The 15,068-nt window shown below is 44.3% G+C and overlaps 1 protein-coding gene across 1 annotated transcript in view; it reads left to right on the top strand.

Annotated features, from left to right (window-relative positions):
• The first annotated feature begins 822 nt into the window (after positions 1 to 822).
• LOC142095197 (pepsin A-like) overlaps positions 823 to 15,068 on the top strand; it is an 81,153-nt gene continuing 66,907 nt past the window's right edge. Inside the window, exons 1-2 of the mRNA XM_075178106.1 lie at positions 823 to 875; positions 8,216 to 8,366. Coding sequence (XP_075034207.1) covers positions 823 to 875; positions 8,216 to 8,366 — 204 coding nt within the window. The remainder of the gene's footprint in view (positions 876 to 8,215; positions 8,367 to 15,068) is intronic.

Consider the following 15,068-nt stretch of genomic DNA (forward strand, 5'->3'; position numbering starts at 1 on the left):
TTTGTTAATTTACTTGTAATCAGTTCATCAGGACACTGAAGCATGGGTGGGCACTGCTGAGCTCTTTATTCAGCCATTTGCAGACTTAGGTACATTGCACACCGCCCCCACTTCCCAGCATTCCCCATGGTCTTGGGGACCATCACTAAAGATCCAAGCTTAAACATATAAGGGAGTGTCTACAAACATTAAGCATATCTAATGCAATAACATCACAGCTCCACCAAGCTCTTTTTGTAGGACTGATGTTTCCACCTGTTAGGGCTCTACCCGTGGCAAATCCCGACTGGCCTGCACTGTCTTTGTCCACACATGTGATACACAAAATCCTGTAAGCATTATTATACAGCCTCATGCTCCACCTTATAATAGATCAGTCTGGATGGTGTGGACCTGTGGTCAGTGGTGGATCTCAGCTTTACTACCTTTAATCCAGGTTGGGACGTGCTCACAAGGGGACAAACTAAGCCTCTATTACATACACAAAATATAGATGGGCAACAAACACACTCTTGAGATGTGATCTAAATATATAAAGTGATGTTACAGTTACAAAAGCAAAACAAAGTAAACATGTCATCATATATGCTACCAACAATATTTTTAAGAGTACTGAACAATTAAGTTGAAGAACAATTGAAAAATTACAGTCAAATTAGAGAAATACTAAGTGTTAAGGTGATTTAGAGGAGATCTGTTACAGTATTACACTAGATAAGAGAGAGTGGTTGTGTAACTAGGGTTTGGTCAAAGAAGGTGACCTATAAAAGTAAAACCAGCTCTTACTCACAGCTCCCTGACGCATCTCACACACAACTCACCATGAGGTTGCTGCTGCTTTTAGTCTCTATGGCTATTTCACAAGGTTTTGTACAGTAAGTGAATTTTTATACTCTAAATGTTACTTATGCTCTAACACCATGCACTTTATATAAGTAAATATTGCATACTTGTTTATTATTCTACAAATTATATGTGGTGTGCTCTGTACAGTTCTCTCTCCTCCCTGTACTGTGTCAGTAGACAGGTCACACAGCAGCTGGGATCTCACACCACTTACTACACACTAATGTCGGTGGTAGAGCAGGAGACTGGTTTGTGCTCTGTACAGTTGTCTCTTCTCCCTGGTTTCTGCTCTGTATAGTTCTCTTTCCTCCCTGTACTGTGTCAGTAGACAGGTCACACAGCAGCAGAGATCTCACACCACTTACTACACACTAATGTCAGGGGATAGAGCAGGAGACTGGTTTGTGCTCTGTACAGTTCTCTCTCCTCCCTGCACTGTGTCAGTAGACAGGTCACACAGCAGCAGAGATCTCACACCACTTACTACACATTAATGTCAGGGGATAGAGCAGGAGACTGGTTTTTGCTCTGCACAGTTCTCTCTCCTCCCTGCACTGTGTCAGTAGACAGGTCACACAGCAACTGGGATCTCACACCATTTACTACACCCTAATGTCAATGGTTAGAGCAGGAGACTGGTTTGTGCTCTGTACAGTTGTCTCTTCTCCCTGGTTTGTGCTCTGTACAGTTCTCTCTACCCCCCTGGTTTGTGCTCTGTACAGTTCTCTCTCCTCCCTGCACTGTGCGGGTAGACAGGTCACACAGCAACTGGGATCTCACACCACTTACTACACACTAATGTCAGGGGTTAGAGCAGGAGACTGGTTTGTGCTCTGCACAGTTCTCTCTCCTCCCTGCACTGTGTCAGTAGACAGGTCACACAGCAGCAGAGATCTCACACCACTTACTACACACTAATGTCAGGGGATAGAGCAGGAGACTGGTTTTTGCTCTGTACAGTTCTCTCTCCTCCCTGCACTGTGTCAGTAGAAAGGTCACATAGCAGCAGGGATCTCACACTACTTACTACACACTAATGTCAGGGGATAGAGCAGGAGACTGGTTTGTGCTCTGTACAGTTGTCTCTTCTCCCTGGTTTGTGCTCTATACAGTTCTCTCTACCCCCCTGGTTTGTGCTCTGTATAGTTCTCTCTCCTCCCTGCACTGTGTCAGTACACAGGTCACACAGCAGCTGGGATCTCACACCACTTACTACACACTAATGTCAATGGTTAGAGCAGGAGACTGGTTTGTGCTCTGTACAGTTGTCTCTTCTCCCTGGTTTGTGCTCTGTACAGTTCTCTCTCCTCGCTGCACTGTGTCAGTAGACAGGTCACATAACAGCAGGGATCTCGCACCACTTACTACATACTAATATCAGTGGTTAGAGCAGGAGACTGGTTTGTGCTCTGTACAGTTCTCTCTCCTCCCTGCACTGTGCGGGTAGACAGGTCACACAGCAACTGGGATCTCACACCACTTACTACACACTAATGTCAGGGGTTAGAGCAGGAGACTGGTTTGTGCTCTGCACAGTTCTCTCTCCTCCCTGCACTGTGTCAGTAGACAGGTCACACAGCAGCTGGGATCTCACACCACTTACTACACACTAATGTCAGTGGTTAGAGCAGGAGACTGGTTTGTGCTCTGTACAGTTCTGTCTCCTGCCTGGTTTGTGCTCTGTACAGTTCTCTCTCCTCCCTGCACTGTGTCAGTAGACAGGTGACACAGCAGCAGGGATCTTACACCACTTACTACACACTAATGTCAGTGGTTAGAGCAGGAGACTGGTTTGTGCTCTGTACATTTCTCTCTCCTCCCTGCACTGTGTCAGTAGACAGGTCATACAGCAGAGGGGATCTCTCACCACTTACTACACACTAATGTCAGGGGTTAGAGCAGGAGACTGGATTGTGCTCTGTACATTTCTCTCTCCTCCCTGCACTGTGTCAGTAGACAGGTCACACAGCAGCAGGGATCTCACACCACTTACTACACCCTAATGTCAGAGATAGAGCAGGAGACTGGTTTGGGCTCTGTACAGTTCTCTCTCCTCCCTGCACTGTGTCAGTAGACAGGTCACACAGCAGCTGGGATCTCACACCACTTACTACACACTAATGTCAGGGGATAGAGCAGGAGACTGGTTTGGGCTCTGTACAGTTCTCTCTCCTCCCTGCACTGTGTCAGTAGACAGGTCACATAGCAGCTGGGATCTCACACCACTTACTACACCCTAATGTCAGGGGATAGAGCAGGAGACTGGTTTGTGCTCTGTACAGTTCTCTCTTTTCCCTGCACGGTGTCAGTAGACAGGTCACACAGCAGCTGGGATCTCACACCACTTACTACATACTAATGTCAGGGGATAGAGCAGAACATTGGTTTGGGCTCTGTACAGTTCTCTCTCCTCCCTGCACTGTGTCAGTAGACAGGTCACATAGCAGCTGGGATCTCACACCACTTACTACACACTAATGTCAGGGATAGAGCAGGAGACTGGTTTGGGCTCTGTACAGTTCTCTCTCCTCCCTGCATTGTGTCAGTAGACAGATCACACAGCAGCTGGGATCTCACACCACTTACTACACACTAATGTCAGGGGATAGAGCAGGAGACTGGTTTGTGCTCTGTACAGTTCTCTCTCCTCCCTGCATTGTGTCAGTAGACAGGTCACACAGCAGCTGGGATCTCACACCACTTACTACATACTAATGTCAGGGGATAGAGCAGGAAACTGGTTTGGGCTCTGTACAGTTCTCTCTCCTACCTGCACTTTGTCAGTAGACAGATCACACACCAGCTGGGATCTCACACCACTTACTACATACTAATGTCAGGGATAGAGCAGAAGACTGGTTTGGGCTCTGTACAGTTCTCTCTACCCCCCTGGTTTGTGCTCTGTACAGTTCTCTCTCCTCCCTGCATTGTGTCAGTAGACAGGTCACATAGCAGCAGGGATCTCACACCACTTACTACACACTAATGTCAGGGGATAGAGCAGGAGACTGGTTTGGGCTCTGTACATTTCTCTCTCCTCCCTGCACTGTGTCAGTAGACAGGTCACACAGCAGCAGGGATCTCACACCACTTACTACACCCTAATGTCAGAAATAGAGCAGGAGACTGGTTTGGGCTCTGTACAGTTCTCTCTCTTTTCCCTGCACGGTGTCAGTAGACAGGTCACACAGCAGCTGGGATCTCACACCACTTACTACATACTAATGTCAGGGCATAGAGCAGAACACTGGTTTGGGCTCTGTACAGTTCTCTCTCCTCCCTGCACTGTGTCAGTAGACAGGTCACATAGCAGGGATCTCACACCACTTACTACACATTAATGTCAGGGGATAGAGCAGGAGACTGGTTTGGGCTCTGTACAGTTCTCTCTACCCCCCTGGTTTGTGCTCTGTACAGTTCTCTCTCCTTCCTGCATTGTGTCAGTAGACAGGTCACATAGCAGCAGGGATCTCACACCACTTACTACACACTAATGTCAGGGGATAGAGCAGGAGACTGATTTGGGCTCTGTACAGTTCTCTCTCCTCCCTGCATTGTGTCAGTAGACAGATCACACAGCAGCTGGGATCTCACACCACTTACTACATACTTACTACATACTAATGTCAGGGATAGAGCAGAAGACTGGTTTGGGCTCTGTACAGTTCTCTCTACCCCCCTGGTTTGTGCTCTGTACAGTTCTCTCTCCTCCCTGCATTGTGTCAGTAGACAGGTCACATAGCAGCAGGGATCTCACACCACTTACTACACACTAATGTCAGGGGATAGAGCAGGAGACTGGTTTGGGCTCTGTACAGTTCTCTCTACCCCCCTGGTTTGGGCTCTGTACAGTTCTCTCTCCTCCCTGCACTCTGTCAGTAGACAGGTCACATAGCAGCTGGGATCTCACACCACTTACTACACACTAATGTCAGGGGATAGAGCAGGAGACTGGTTTGGGCTCTGTACAGTTCTCTCTACCCCCCTGGTTTGGGCTCTGTACAGTTCTCTCTCCTCCCTGCACTCTGTCAGTAGACAGGTCACATAGCAGCAGGGATCTCACACCACTTACTACACACTAATGTCAGGGGATAGAGCAGGAGACTGGTTTGGGCTCTGTACAGTTCTCTCTACCCCCCTGGTTTGGGCTCTGTACAGTTCTCTCTCCTCCCTGCACTCTGTCAGTAGACAGGTCACACAGCAGCAGGGATCTCACACCACTTACTACACCCTAATGTCAGGGATAGAGCAGGAGACTGGTTTGGGCTCTGTACAGTTCTCTCTCCTCCCTGCATTGTGTCAGTAGACAGATCACACAGCAGCTGGGATCTCTTACCACTTACTACACACTAATGTCAGGGGATAGAGCAGGAGACTGGTTTGTGCTCTGTACAGTTCTCTCTCCTCCCTGCATTGTGTCAGTAGACAGGTCACACAGCAGCTGGGATCTCACACCACTTACTACATACTAATGTCAGGGGATAGAGCAGGAAACTGGTTTGGGCTCTGTACAGTTCTCTCTCCTACCTGCACTTTGTCAGTAGACAGATCACACACCAGCTGGGATCTCACACCACTTACTACATACTAATGTCAGGGATAGAGCAGAAGACTGGTTTGGGCTCTGTACAGTTCTCTCTACCCCCCTGGTTTGTGCTCTGTACAGTTCTCTCTCCTCCCTGCATTGTGTCAGTAGACAGGTCACATAGCAGCAGGGATCTCACACCACTTACTACACACTAATGTCAGGGGATAGAGCAGGAGACTGGTTTGGGCTCTGTACATTTCTCTCATCTCCCTGCACTGTGTCAGTAGACAGGTCACACAGCAGCAGGGATCTCACACCACTTACTACACCCTAATGTCAGAGATAGAGCAGGAGACTGGTTTGGGCTCTGTACAGTTCTCTCTCCTCCCTGCACTGTGTCAGTAGACAGGTCACACAGCAGCTGGGATCTCACACCACTTACTACACACTAATGTCAGGGGATAGAGCAGGAGACTGGTTTGGGCTCTGTCAGTTCTCTCTCCTCCCTGCACTGTGTCAGTAGACAGGTCACATAGCAGCTGGGATCTCACACCACTTACTACACCCTAATGTCAGGGGATAGAGCAGGAGACTGGTTTGTGCTCTGTACAGTTCTCTCTTTTCCCTGCACGGTGTCAGTAGACAGGTCACACAGCAGCTGGGATCTCACACCACTTACTACATACTAATGTCAGGGGATAGAGCAGAACACTGGTTTGGGCTCTGTACAGTTCTCTCTCCTCCCTGCACTGTGTCAGTAGACAGGTCACATAGCAGGGATCTCACACCACTTACTACACATTAATGTCAGGGGATAGAGCAGGAGACTGGTTTGGGCTCTGTACAGTTCTCTCTACCCCCCTGGTTTGTGCTCTGTACAGTTCTCTCTCCTCCCTGCATTGTGTCAGTAGACAGGTCACATAGCAGCAGGGATCTCACACCACTTACTACACACTAATGTCAGGGGATAGAGCAGGAGACTGGTTTGGGCTCTGTACAGTTCTCTCTCCTCCCTGCATTGTGTCAGTAGACAGATCACACAGCAGCTGGGATCTCACACCACTTACTACATACTTACTACATACTAATGTCAGGGATAGAGCAGAAGACTGGTTTGGGCTCTGTACAGTTCTCTCTACCCCCCTGGTTTGTGCTCTGTACAGTTCTCTCTCCTCCCTGCATTGTGTCAGTAGACAGGTCACATAGCAGCAGGGATCTCACACCACTTACTACACACTAATGTCAGGGGATAGAGCAGGAGACTGGTTTGGGCTCTGTACAGTTCTCTCTACCCCCCTGGTTTGGGCTCTGTACAGTTCTCTCTCCTCCCTGCACTCTGTCAGTAGACAGGTCACATAGCAGCAGGGATCTCACACCACTTACTACACACTAATGTCAGGGGATAGAGCAGGAGACTGGTTTGGGCTCTGTACAGTTCTCTCTACCCCCCTGGTTTGGGCTCTGTACAGTTCTCGCTCCTCCCTGCACTCTGTCAGTAGACAGGTCACATAGCAGCAGGGATCTCACACCACTTACTACACACTAATGTCAGGGGATAGAGCAGGAGACTGGTTTGGGCTCTGTACAGTTCTCTCTACCCCCCTGGTTTGGGCTCTGTACAGTTCTCTCTCCTCCCTGCACTCTGTCAGTAGACAGGTCACACAGCAGCAGGGATCTCACACCACTTACTACACCCTAATGTCAGGGGATAGAGCAGGAGACTGGTTTGGGCTCTGTACAGTTCTCTCTCCCTTCCTGCACTGTGTCAGTAGACAGGTCACACAGCAGCTGGGATCTCACACCACTTACTACACACTAATGTCAGGGATAGAGCAAGAGACTGGTTTGTGCTCTGTACAGTTCTCTCTCCTCCCTGCATTGTGTCAGTAGACAGATCACACAGCAGCTGGGATCTCACACCACTTACTACACACTAATGTCAGGGGATAGAGCAGGAGACTGGTTTGTGCTCTGTACAGTTCTCTCTCCTCCCTGCATTGTGTCAGTAGACAGATCACACAGCAGCTGGGATCTCACACCACTTACTACACACTAATGTCAGGGGATAGAGCAGGAGACTGGTTTGGGCTCTGTACAGTTCTCTCTCCTCCCTGCACTCTGTCAGTAGACAGATCACACAGCAGCTGGGATCTCACACCACTTACTACATACTACTGTCAGGGATAGAGCAGAAGACTGGTTTGGGCTCTGTACAGTTCTCTCTCCTCCCTGCACGGTGTCAGTAGACAGATCACACAGCAGCTGGGATCTCACACCACTTACTACATACTAATGTCAGGGGATAGAGCAGGAGACTGGTTTGTGCTCTGTACAGTTCTCTCTCCTCCCTGCACTCTGTCAGTAGACAGGTCACACACCAGCTGGGATCTCACACCACTTACTACAATATAATGTCAGGGATAGAGCAGAAGACTGGTTTGGGCTCTGTACAGTTCTCTCTACCCCCCTGGTTTGTGCTCTGTACAGTTCTCTCTCCCCCCTGCACTGTGCGAGTAGACAGGTCACACACAACATTTTCTCACTACACTACACATATCATATCAATATAGCTAGGGGAGAAATGTGCTTGTCAGTTATTTATCCTTATGTTGCCTCATTTAAATTAGGGTTAGGGTTAAATTTTAAATTATGTTTTATCAGCTAATATGCTTAACTTTAGTCTTCACCCTAGATTATCATTTTTCAAAAAATAGTATTAACAGATTATACAGAAATATGATTTTGTTGGTTACATTTTCTTCATATTTTATTTTCCTTTAGAATATTACAGTATTTTATTTGGAAATGGTAACAACTTCCTAACATGACTTTTCGATTTAGGGTCCCTCTGACTCGGAGAAAGTCACTGAGGAAAACATTACAGGAACTTGGACTTCTTGCTGAACTTAATTCTAATATACAAAATCTTTCCAGTAAATATTCTTCAGGGTTACAGGAAGCTGCCACAGAGCCTTTAGCCAACTACATGGATGTGAGTGTTGACAGAAAATGAGAAAGTAAAGTTTGTATATTTTATCATTCAAATGGCAACTGAGATCTGAAATGTTCATATTTTAAGCATAAAGGTTCTGTAACTGTATAGGTAATGTAATATGAATATTTAATAACTTGCGTGTGTTTGCGTCCAGTAGAACAGACTGAGACTATGAGGGTTTGTTATAGGTCTGATGAGCAATAATTCTATAAAACGGTTATTACCATGAAAGTAAAATTGTTATCTGAAAACATCCATTTGATATTCCCATGCCATTTGTAAAAGCTATACTCATCTCTGAGTATTTCTGATATTGTACCCCAAGTTAGCGCTAACATTACCCTAACTAAGTTACTGCCAACATCACCCTAACCCAACTAAGCTAGCAGTAACAGTACCCTAACCCCAACTTCACCCTAACCCTAACCAAGACAGTGCTAAAACCACACTAATCCTAACATTATCCTGACTAAATTAGCAGTAACATCACCCTAACCTCAAATCCTAACTAAGCTAGTGCTAACATCAACCTTACCCTTAACTCTAACTAAACTAGTGCTAACATCAACCTTACCCTTAACTCTAACTAAACTAGTGCTAACATCAACCTTACCCTTAACTCTAACTAAACTAGTGCTAACATCAACCTTACCCTTAACTCTAACTAAACTAGTGCTAACATCAACCTTACCCTTAACTCTAAGCTAGTGCTAACATCACCCTTACCCTTAACTCTAACTAAACTAGTGCTAACATCAACCTTACCCTTAACTCTAAGCTAGTGCTAACATCACCCTTACCCTTAACTCTAACTAAACTAGTGGTAACATCACCCTTACCCTTAACTCTAACTAAACTAGTGGTAACATCACCCTTACCCTTAACTCTAACTAAACTAGTGCTAACATCACCCTTACCCTTAACTCTAACTACGCTAGTGCTAACATCACCCTTACCCTTAACTCTAACTAAACTAGTGGTAACATCACCCTTACCCTTAACTCTAACTAAGCTACTGCTAACATCACCCTTACCCTTAACTCTAACTAAGCTAGTGGTAACATCATCCTTACCCTTAACTCTAACTAAACTAGTGGTAACATCATCCTTACCCTTAACTCTAACTAAACTAGTGGTAACATCATCCTTACCCTTAACTCTAAACTAGTGCTAACATCACCCTTACCCTTATCCCTAAGTAAGCTAGTGGTAACATCACCCTGACCTCAGACTCTAAGTAAGTTATCGCTAATGTTACCCTAATCCTAACATTATCCTAACTAAACTAGCACTAACATCACCCTAACCCTAACTAAGCTAGTGGTAACACCACCCTAATCCTAACATTATCCTAAATTAGGAGTAACATCACCCTAACCTCTAAACCTATGTAAGCTAGTGCTAACATCACCCTAACCCAACTAAGCTACTGGTAACATTACCCTAACTCTAACATCACCCTAACCCTTAACTCTAACTAAGCTAGAGGTAATGTCATCCTAACCTTACCCTAACCCCTACCCGTAAGTAAACTAGCACTAAAATCATCATCATAATCATCATCAACATTTATTTATATAGCACCAGCAGATTCCATAGCGCTTTACAATTGGGGACAAACAGTAATAAAACATTACTGGGTAACACATACATACGTAGAGGCAAGAAGGCCCTGCCTGCAAGCTTACAATCTATGGGACAATGGTTTAATACACAAGTGTAAGTGCTACATCATATTGAATATTTGTCCAGCTCTAATGCAAATATTACAAAGTATTTAGTGGGCTGTGTGCTTAGTCACACAACTAGGTTGGTCAGAGGGTTGTTGTCTTGTGTTAGCTGTGCAGAGGGTGGGAACAGGGTAACCTAGGGAGGTAAAGAGGTTGGTAGAGGAATACTATAAGCTTGTCTGAAGAGGTGGGTTTTCAGTGAACGCTTGAAGGTTTGAAGAGTAGAGGAAAGTCTTGTGGTGCGAGGGAGTGAATTCCATAAAGTGGGTGCAGCCCGAAAAAGTCCTGTAACCGACAATGTTAGGATGATGAGAGTAGAAGAGAGATGCAGATCTTGTGCAGAACTGAGGTGTCGAGTTGGGAGATATTTTGAGACATGTGAGGAGATGTTGGTGCAATTTTGTTGATGGCCTTGTATGTTAGTAGAATAATTTTATATTGGATTCATTGAAAAACTGGCAACCAATGTAGAGAATGACAGAGCGACTCAGCAGATGTAAAACGATTTGCAAGGAAAATCAATCTAGCCACTGCATGCAAAATAGATTGTAGAGGCTCGAATCTGATTTTAGGAAGACCAGTAAGGAGGGAATTACAATAGTCAATGCGGGAGATGATGAGTGCATGAATTAAAGTTTTTGCAGTGTCTTGTGTGAGATATGTACGTATTCTGGAAATGTTTTTTATATGTATGCAGCATGATGTAAATATAGACTTGATTTGGGGAACAAAGTACAGTTGAGAGTCAAGGATCACACCTAGACAGTGAGCTTGTAGGGTGGGATTTATGGTCATGTTGTTAACAGAAATAGAAATGTCAGACAGTAGGTTTCTATTGTTGGATGGGAATACTATTAATTCTGTTTTTGAAATATTAAGTTTGAGTTGACAAGAGGATATCCAAGATGAAATGGCAGAAAGACAGTCAGTAACGCAAGACAACACAGATGATGAGAGATCAGGAGAGGGTAAATAAATTTGAGTATTATCCGCATAGAGATGATATTGAAATCCAGAGTAGCTTATTAGTTTTCCTAGAAAAGTGGTGTAGATAGAGAGTAGCAGAGGACCTAGGACTGAGTGCTCCAACTGACAAAGGAAGCAGAGTGGAGGTTGTTCCAGAGAAATTAACAGTGAAAGAGCGATTAGATAGATAGGATGAGAACCAGGATAGGACAGTGTCTTGAAGACCTTGGGATAATATCGTCTGTATGAGGAGAGAGTGGTCAATAGTGTCAAATGCAACAGAGAGATCCAGGAGAATTAGAAGAGAGTAATCACCTTTAGTTTTAGCTGTTTGTCAGATTATTGACAACCTTGGTCAGCGCAGTCTCTGTGAAGTGTTGAGAGCGAAAGCCTGACTGAAGAGGATCCAACAGGTTGTTTGCAGAAAGTAAAACGGGTGAGGCAAGTGTAGGCAATTCGTTTAAGAAGCTTGGAGGGGGACGGGAGCTGGGAGATGGGGTGGTCATTTGAGAGAGAGTTTGGGTCAGAATTTAGTTTTTTTAGAATAGGAGTAATCACTGCGTGCTTGAATAGTGATGGAAAGATACCAGTAGGGAGAGAGAGATTACAGATTTAGTTAGAGGTGGAATGAGCACATGAGACAGGGACCTACCAATTTGTGAGGGAATGGGATCAAGAGGACAGGAAGTAGAGTAGGATGATATCACCTTAACCCAACAAAGCTAGTGGTAACATTACTCTAACCCAACAAAGCTAGTGGTAACATTACTCTAACCCAACAAAGCTAGTGGTAACATTACTCTAACCCAACAAAGCTAGTGGTAACATTACTCTAACCCCAACTTCACCCTAACTAAGAAATTGCTAACACCACCCTAATTCTAACATCACCCTAACCTCTAACCCTAAGTAAGCTATCGCCCATATGCCCTCCACCTTCTGCTGCACCTCTAAGCTCTGCTTCTTCCCCACTGTTGCCAAACACATCACAGGTATTCAGAAGTCAGATGAAGGAAAAAACAACATCTAATGTTGGCCAAAGGGGCAAGCGGATCAATAGAAAATTATATTTTTTTGACTCAAAAAATATATTTGCCCGTGTGGTTTGTTTTTAATAATTTTGATGTTTGCTATTTGGAAGAGGAAAAAAATGTTTCCTTGTGCTTTTGACCATTTTACTCTAAGAATGGGTACACACTACAGAAAATTTCTCCCAATGCCATATCTATAACGATTTTACCAACAACTGAAAAAAAAGTCCCAATCAGCAGCCAATTCATGTGTAAACACTATACATGTTTTACACAATTTAACATCAGATCTGTGCTCTTCATTTGTCATAACCATCAGCTGAAACAACATTGGTCCATCACTGAACAAGATTTTTTGTTTGGTTTAAAAATCAAATGAAACAAAGCCCTCAACACCACTACCCTGCATACATCTCAAATCTCATATCAAAATACTCTCCCCCCTGCCCTCTTAGATCTACCTCTGACCTGCTCCTTGTCTCTGGTAACCACCTCTCACCCCCGCCTACAAGACTTCTCCCGTGCTGCTCCCCACTTATGGAATTCCCTACCACGCTCAATCAGACTTTCCCACAGCCTTCAAATCTTTAGATGCTCTTTAAAAACCCATCTATTTTTTAGAGGTGACCTTAACCTCAATAACACAATTCGCACTAATACATCCTCACAACTATCCCTATCTCCACTCTGAAACACATTTGCTCCTCTTGTTTCAGCTGTGCCCTCTTCCACTTAGAATGTAAGCTCTCTAATGAGCATGGTCCTCCATACCCCTTATTTTCATGTATGGGTTTATTTTGTCTATCTTGTATGTCTCTGTTTTATGTATGTACTGTTTTCCCCATTGTACGGCGCTGAGGAGCACTGTGGCACCTTACAAAGCTACGATAATAATAATAATAAACAATATGATGTGTTTTGGAACGATAATCATTAACCGATTATCACACACTAATGCAACAGTCGAACTGTTGTTTATCGTGTGATTGGCATGATAATCAGCTGGAAAGCCTGTAGTGTGTACCCAGGGTAAACCTTACATTTTAAGTAAAGGCCAAAAGGTATTTACATGAAAATTATGATGAAATCACATATTTTTTTATAGCCCAAATAATCTTGAGAATCTGGAGGACTAGGGTTAACGTCATCCACCTCCTGGCCAGTAACCTAGGCGTCTTCCACCCATGGAATCCCACTCCTGATGGCAGTATGATGACTTAGTGGTTAGCACTTCTGCCTCATAGTACTGTGGTCATGAGTTTGATTCCTGACCATGGCCTTATCTGTGTGGAGTTTGTATGTTCTCCCTGTGTTTGCGTGGGTTTCCTCCGGGTGCTCCGGTTTCCTGCACACTCCAAAAACATACTAGTAGGTTAATTGTCTGCTATTAAATTGACCTGTGTGTGTGTGTGTGTGTTAGGGAATTTAGACTGTAAGCTCTATTGGGGCACGGACTGATGTGAGTTCACTGTACAATCCTACAGAATTAGTGGCGCTATATAAATAAATAAATGATGATTATTACCACACACAGAACAATTATATTGCATACAATATTGGGCACATTCATAAGAATGCCACCTAACCGGTTAAGGCAAGTGGATTCTGACCTTTAAAAGGCCAAAAGCCCGCCCGCTGATGTTGCGCATAGCTCTAGGTCACTCTGCACAATGCGCAGGGTATCCATGATGACATGAGGTGGTAGCCTATAGCAATGGACATCCAAAAGAGGCTGACAAGTGGCTTGAAGACAAGTTCTGTGTACCAGTTGCTGGCGGAGGAGACAATGCTTTTTGTCCTCCAAATTCTGGACCTCATCCATGCTCATGTCTGACTATATGTGAGAAAGATGGATGAAAAAGAAAATGGATGCCTTGCAGTTTTTGTTGTATCTCCTTACATTAAACATTATAAACATACTTACACATAGAAAAGCTCATCACTAAATTTCTGAAAAATAGTCCAAAAATATATGAAAGTGAGCATGACATGAAATTTAATAAAGATAAAATGTTACTAAATTTAAAAGAACAAAAAACCCTTTCAAAGGTATGCTTCTACATAGCATACATAGTAGATGACAAAGGCAAGACTTTAAAAAGTGTCAAAATAGCAAACATGCGCATTGGACATGTATGCAAGCGTGCAGGAACTATACAACACACACATAACATTTTAAAACAGGAAAGCATTGGTAATGTGTGACATTACTATGCTAGAAATGTATGGTAAAAACGTTTAAATCTCAGACAATTTCCTCTAAAATTCTCTAATATTCAAATTACAAATCGTAAGTCTGTATAAACGAACAAACAAATTATGATCACAAATGTCAACTTAGTAATGTCCATCTGTGGGTCTTATATAGTGGTGCATAACAAGATGAGTGTGTGCAGGTGAATAGTTCATTCTTTCATTAGTTGGTTGTGAATGCTGCGTTTGGTCATCACTATGAGTTAAATAAGACCCTGAGCAAGTGCAAACCTTACACCTGAAAACCAGCGTACTTGTGCATGTGCCAGAGCTTATACATATCTGCAGGGGATGCCTATACTGTACATCGCCTACTCCGTTCCCTGAAGTCTTAGGCTGCTATAAGTGTCCTCTGTGCTTGAAGGTGAAAGGGACGTTCCTGTGTTCTGTGGTGTATGCTCCAGTTCTGGGCATGCACAGAGTAATTGTGCGTATTATACACACAAAATCCCCAGATATGCTCCTTATTGAATCAGGCCCCAGTAGAATGAAATACGTAGGGAAATAGATGAGGATGTAGAACATATGCAATGGTTTGGGGGAGACTGCAAGCAGTGCTTTTTTGTCATAAAAAAGGTGCCGGAACTAACCTCTTTCTGCCCCCTCATTTTTCTGTAGCCCACTCTTTCTGCCCCCTTATTTATCTGTAGCCCACTCTTTCTGCCCCCTTATTTATCTGTAGCCCACTCTTTCTGCCCTCTGATTTTTCTGTAGCCCAC

Source organism: Mixophyes fleayi, chromosome 1 (assembly GCF_038048845.1).
Source record: "Mixophyes fleayi isolate aMixFle1 chromosome 1, aMixFle1.hap1, whole genome shotgun sequence".
NCBI classification, from domain to species: domain Eukaryota; kingdom Metazoa; phylum Chordata; class Amphibia; order Anura; family Limnodynastidae; genus Mixophyes; species Mixophyes fleayi.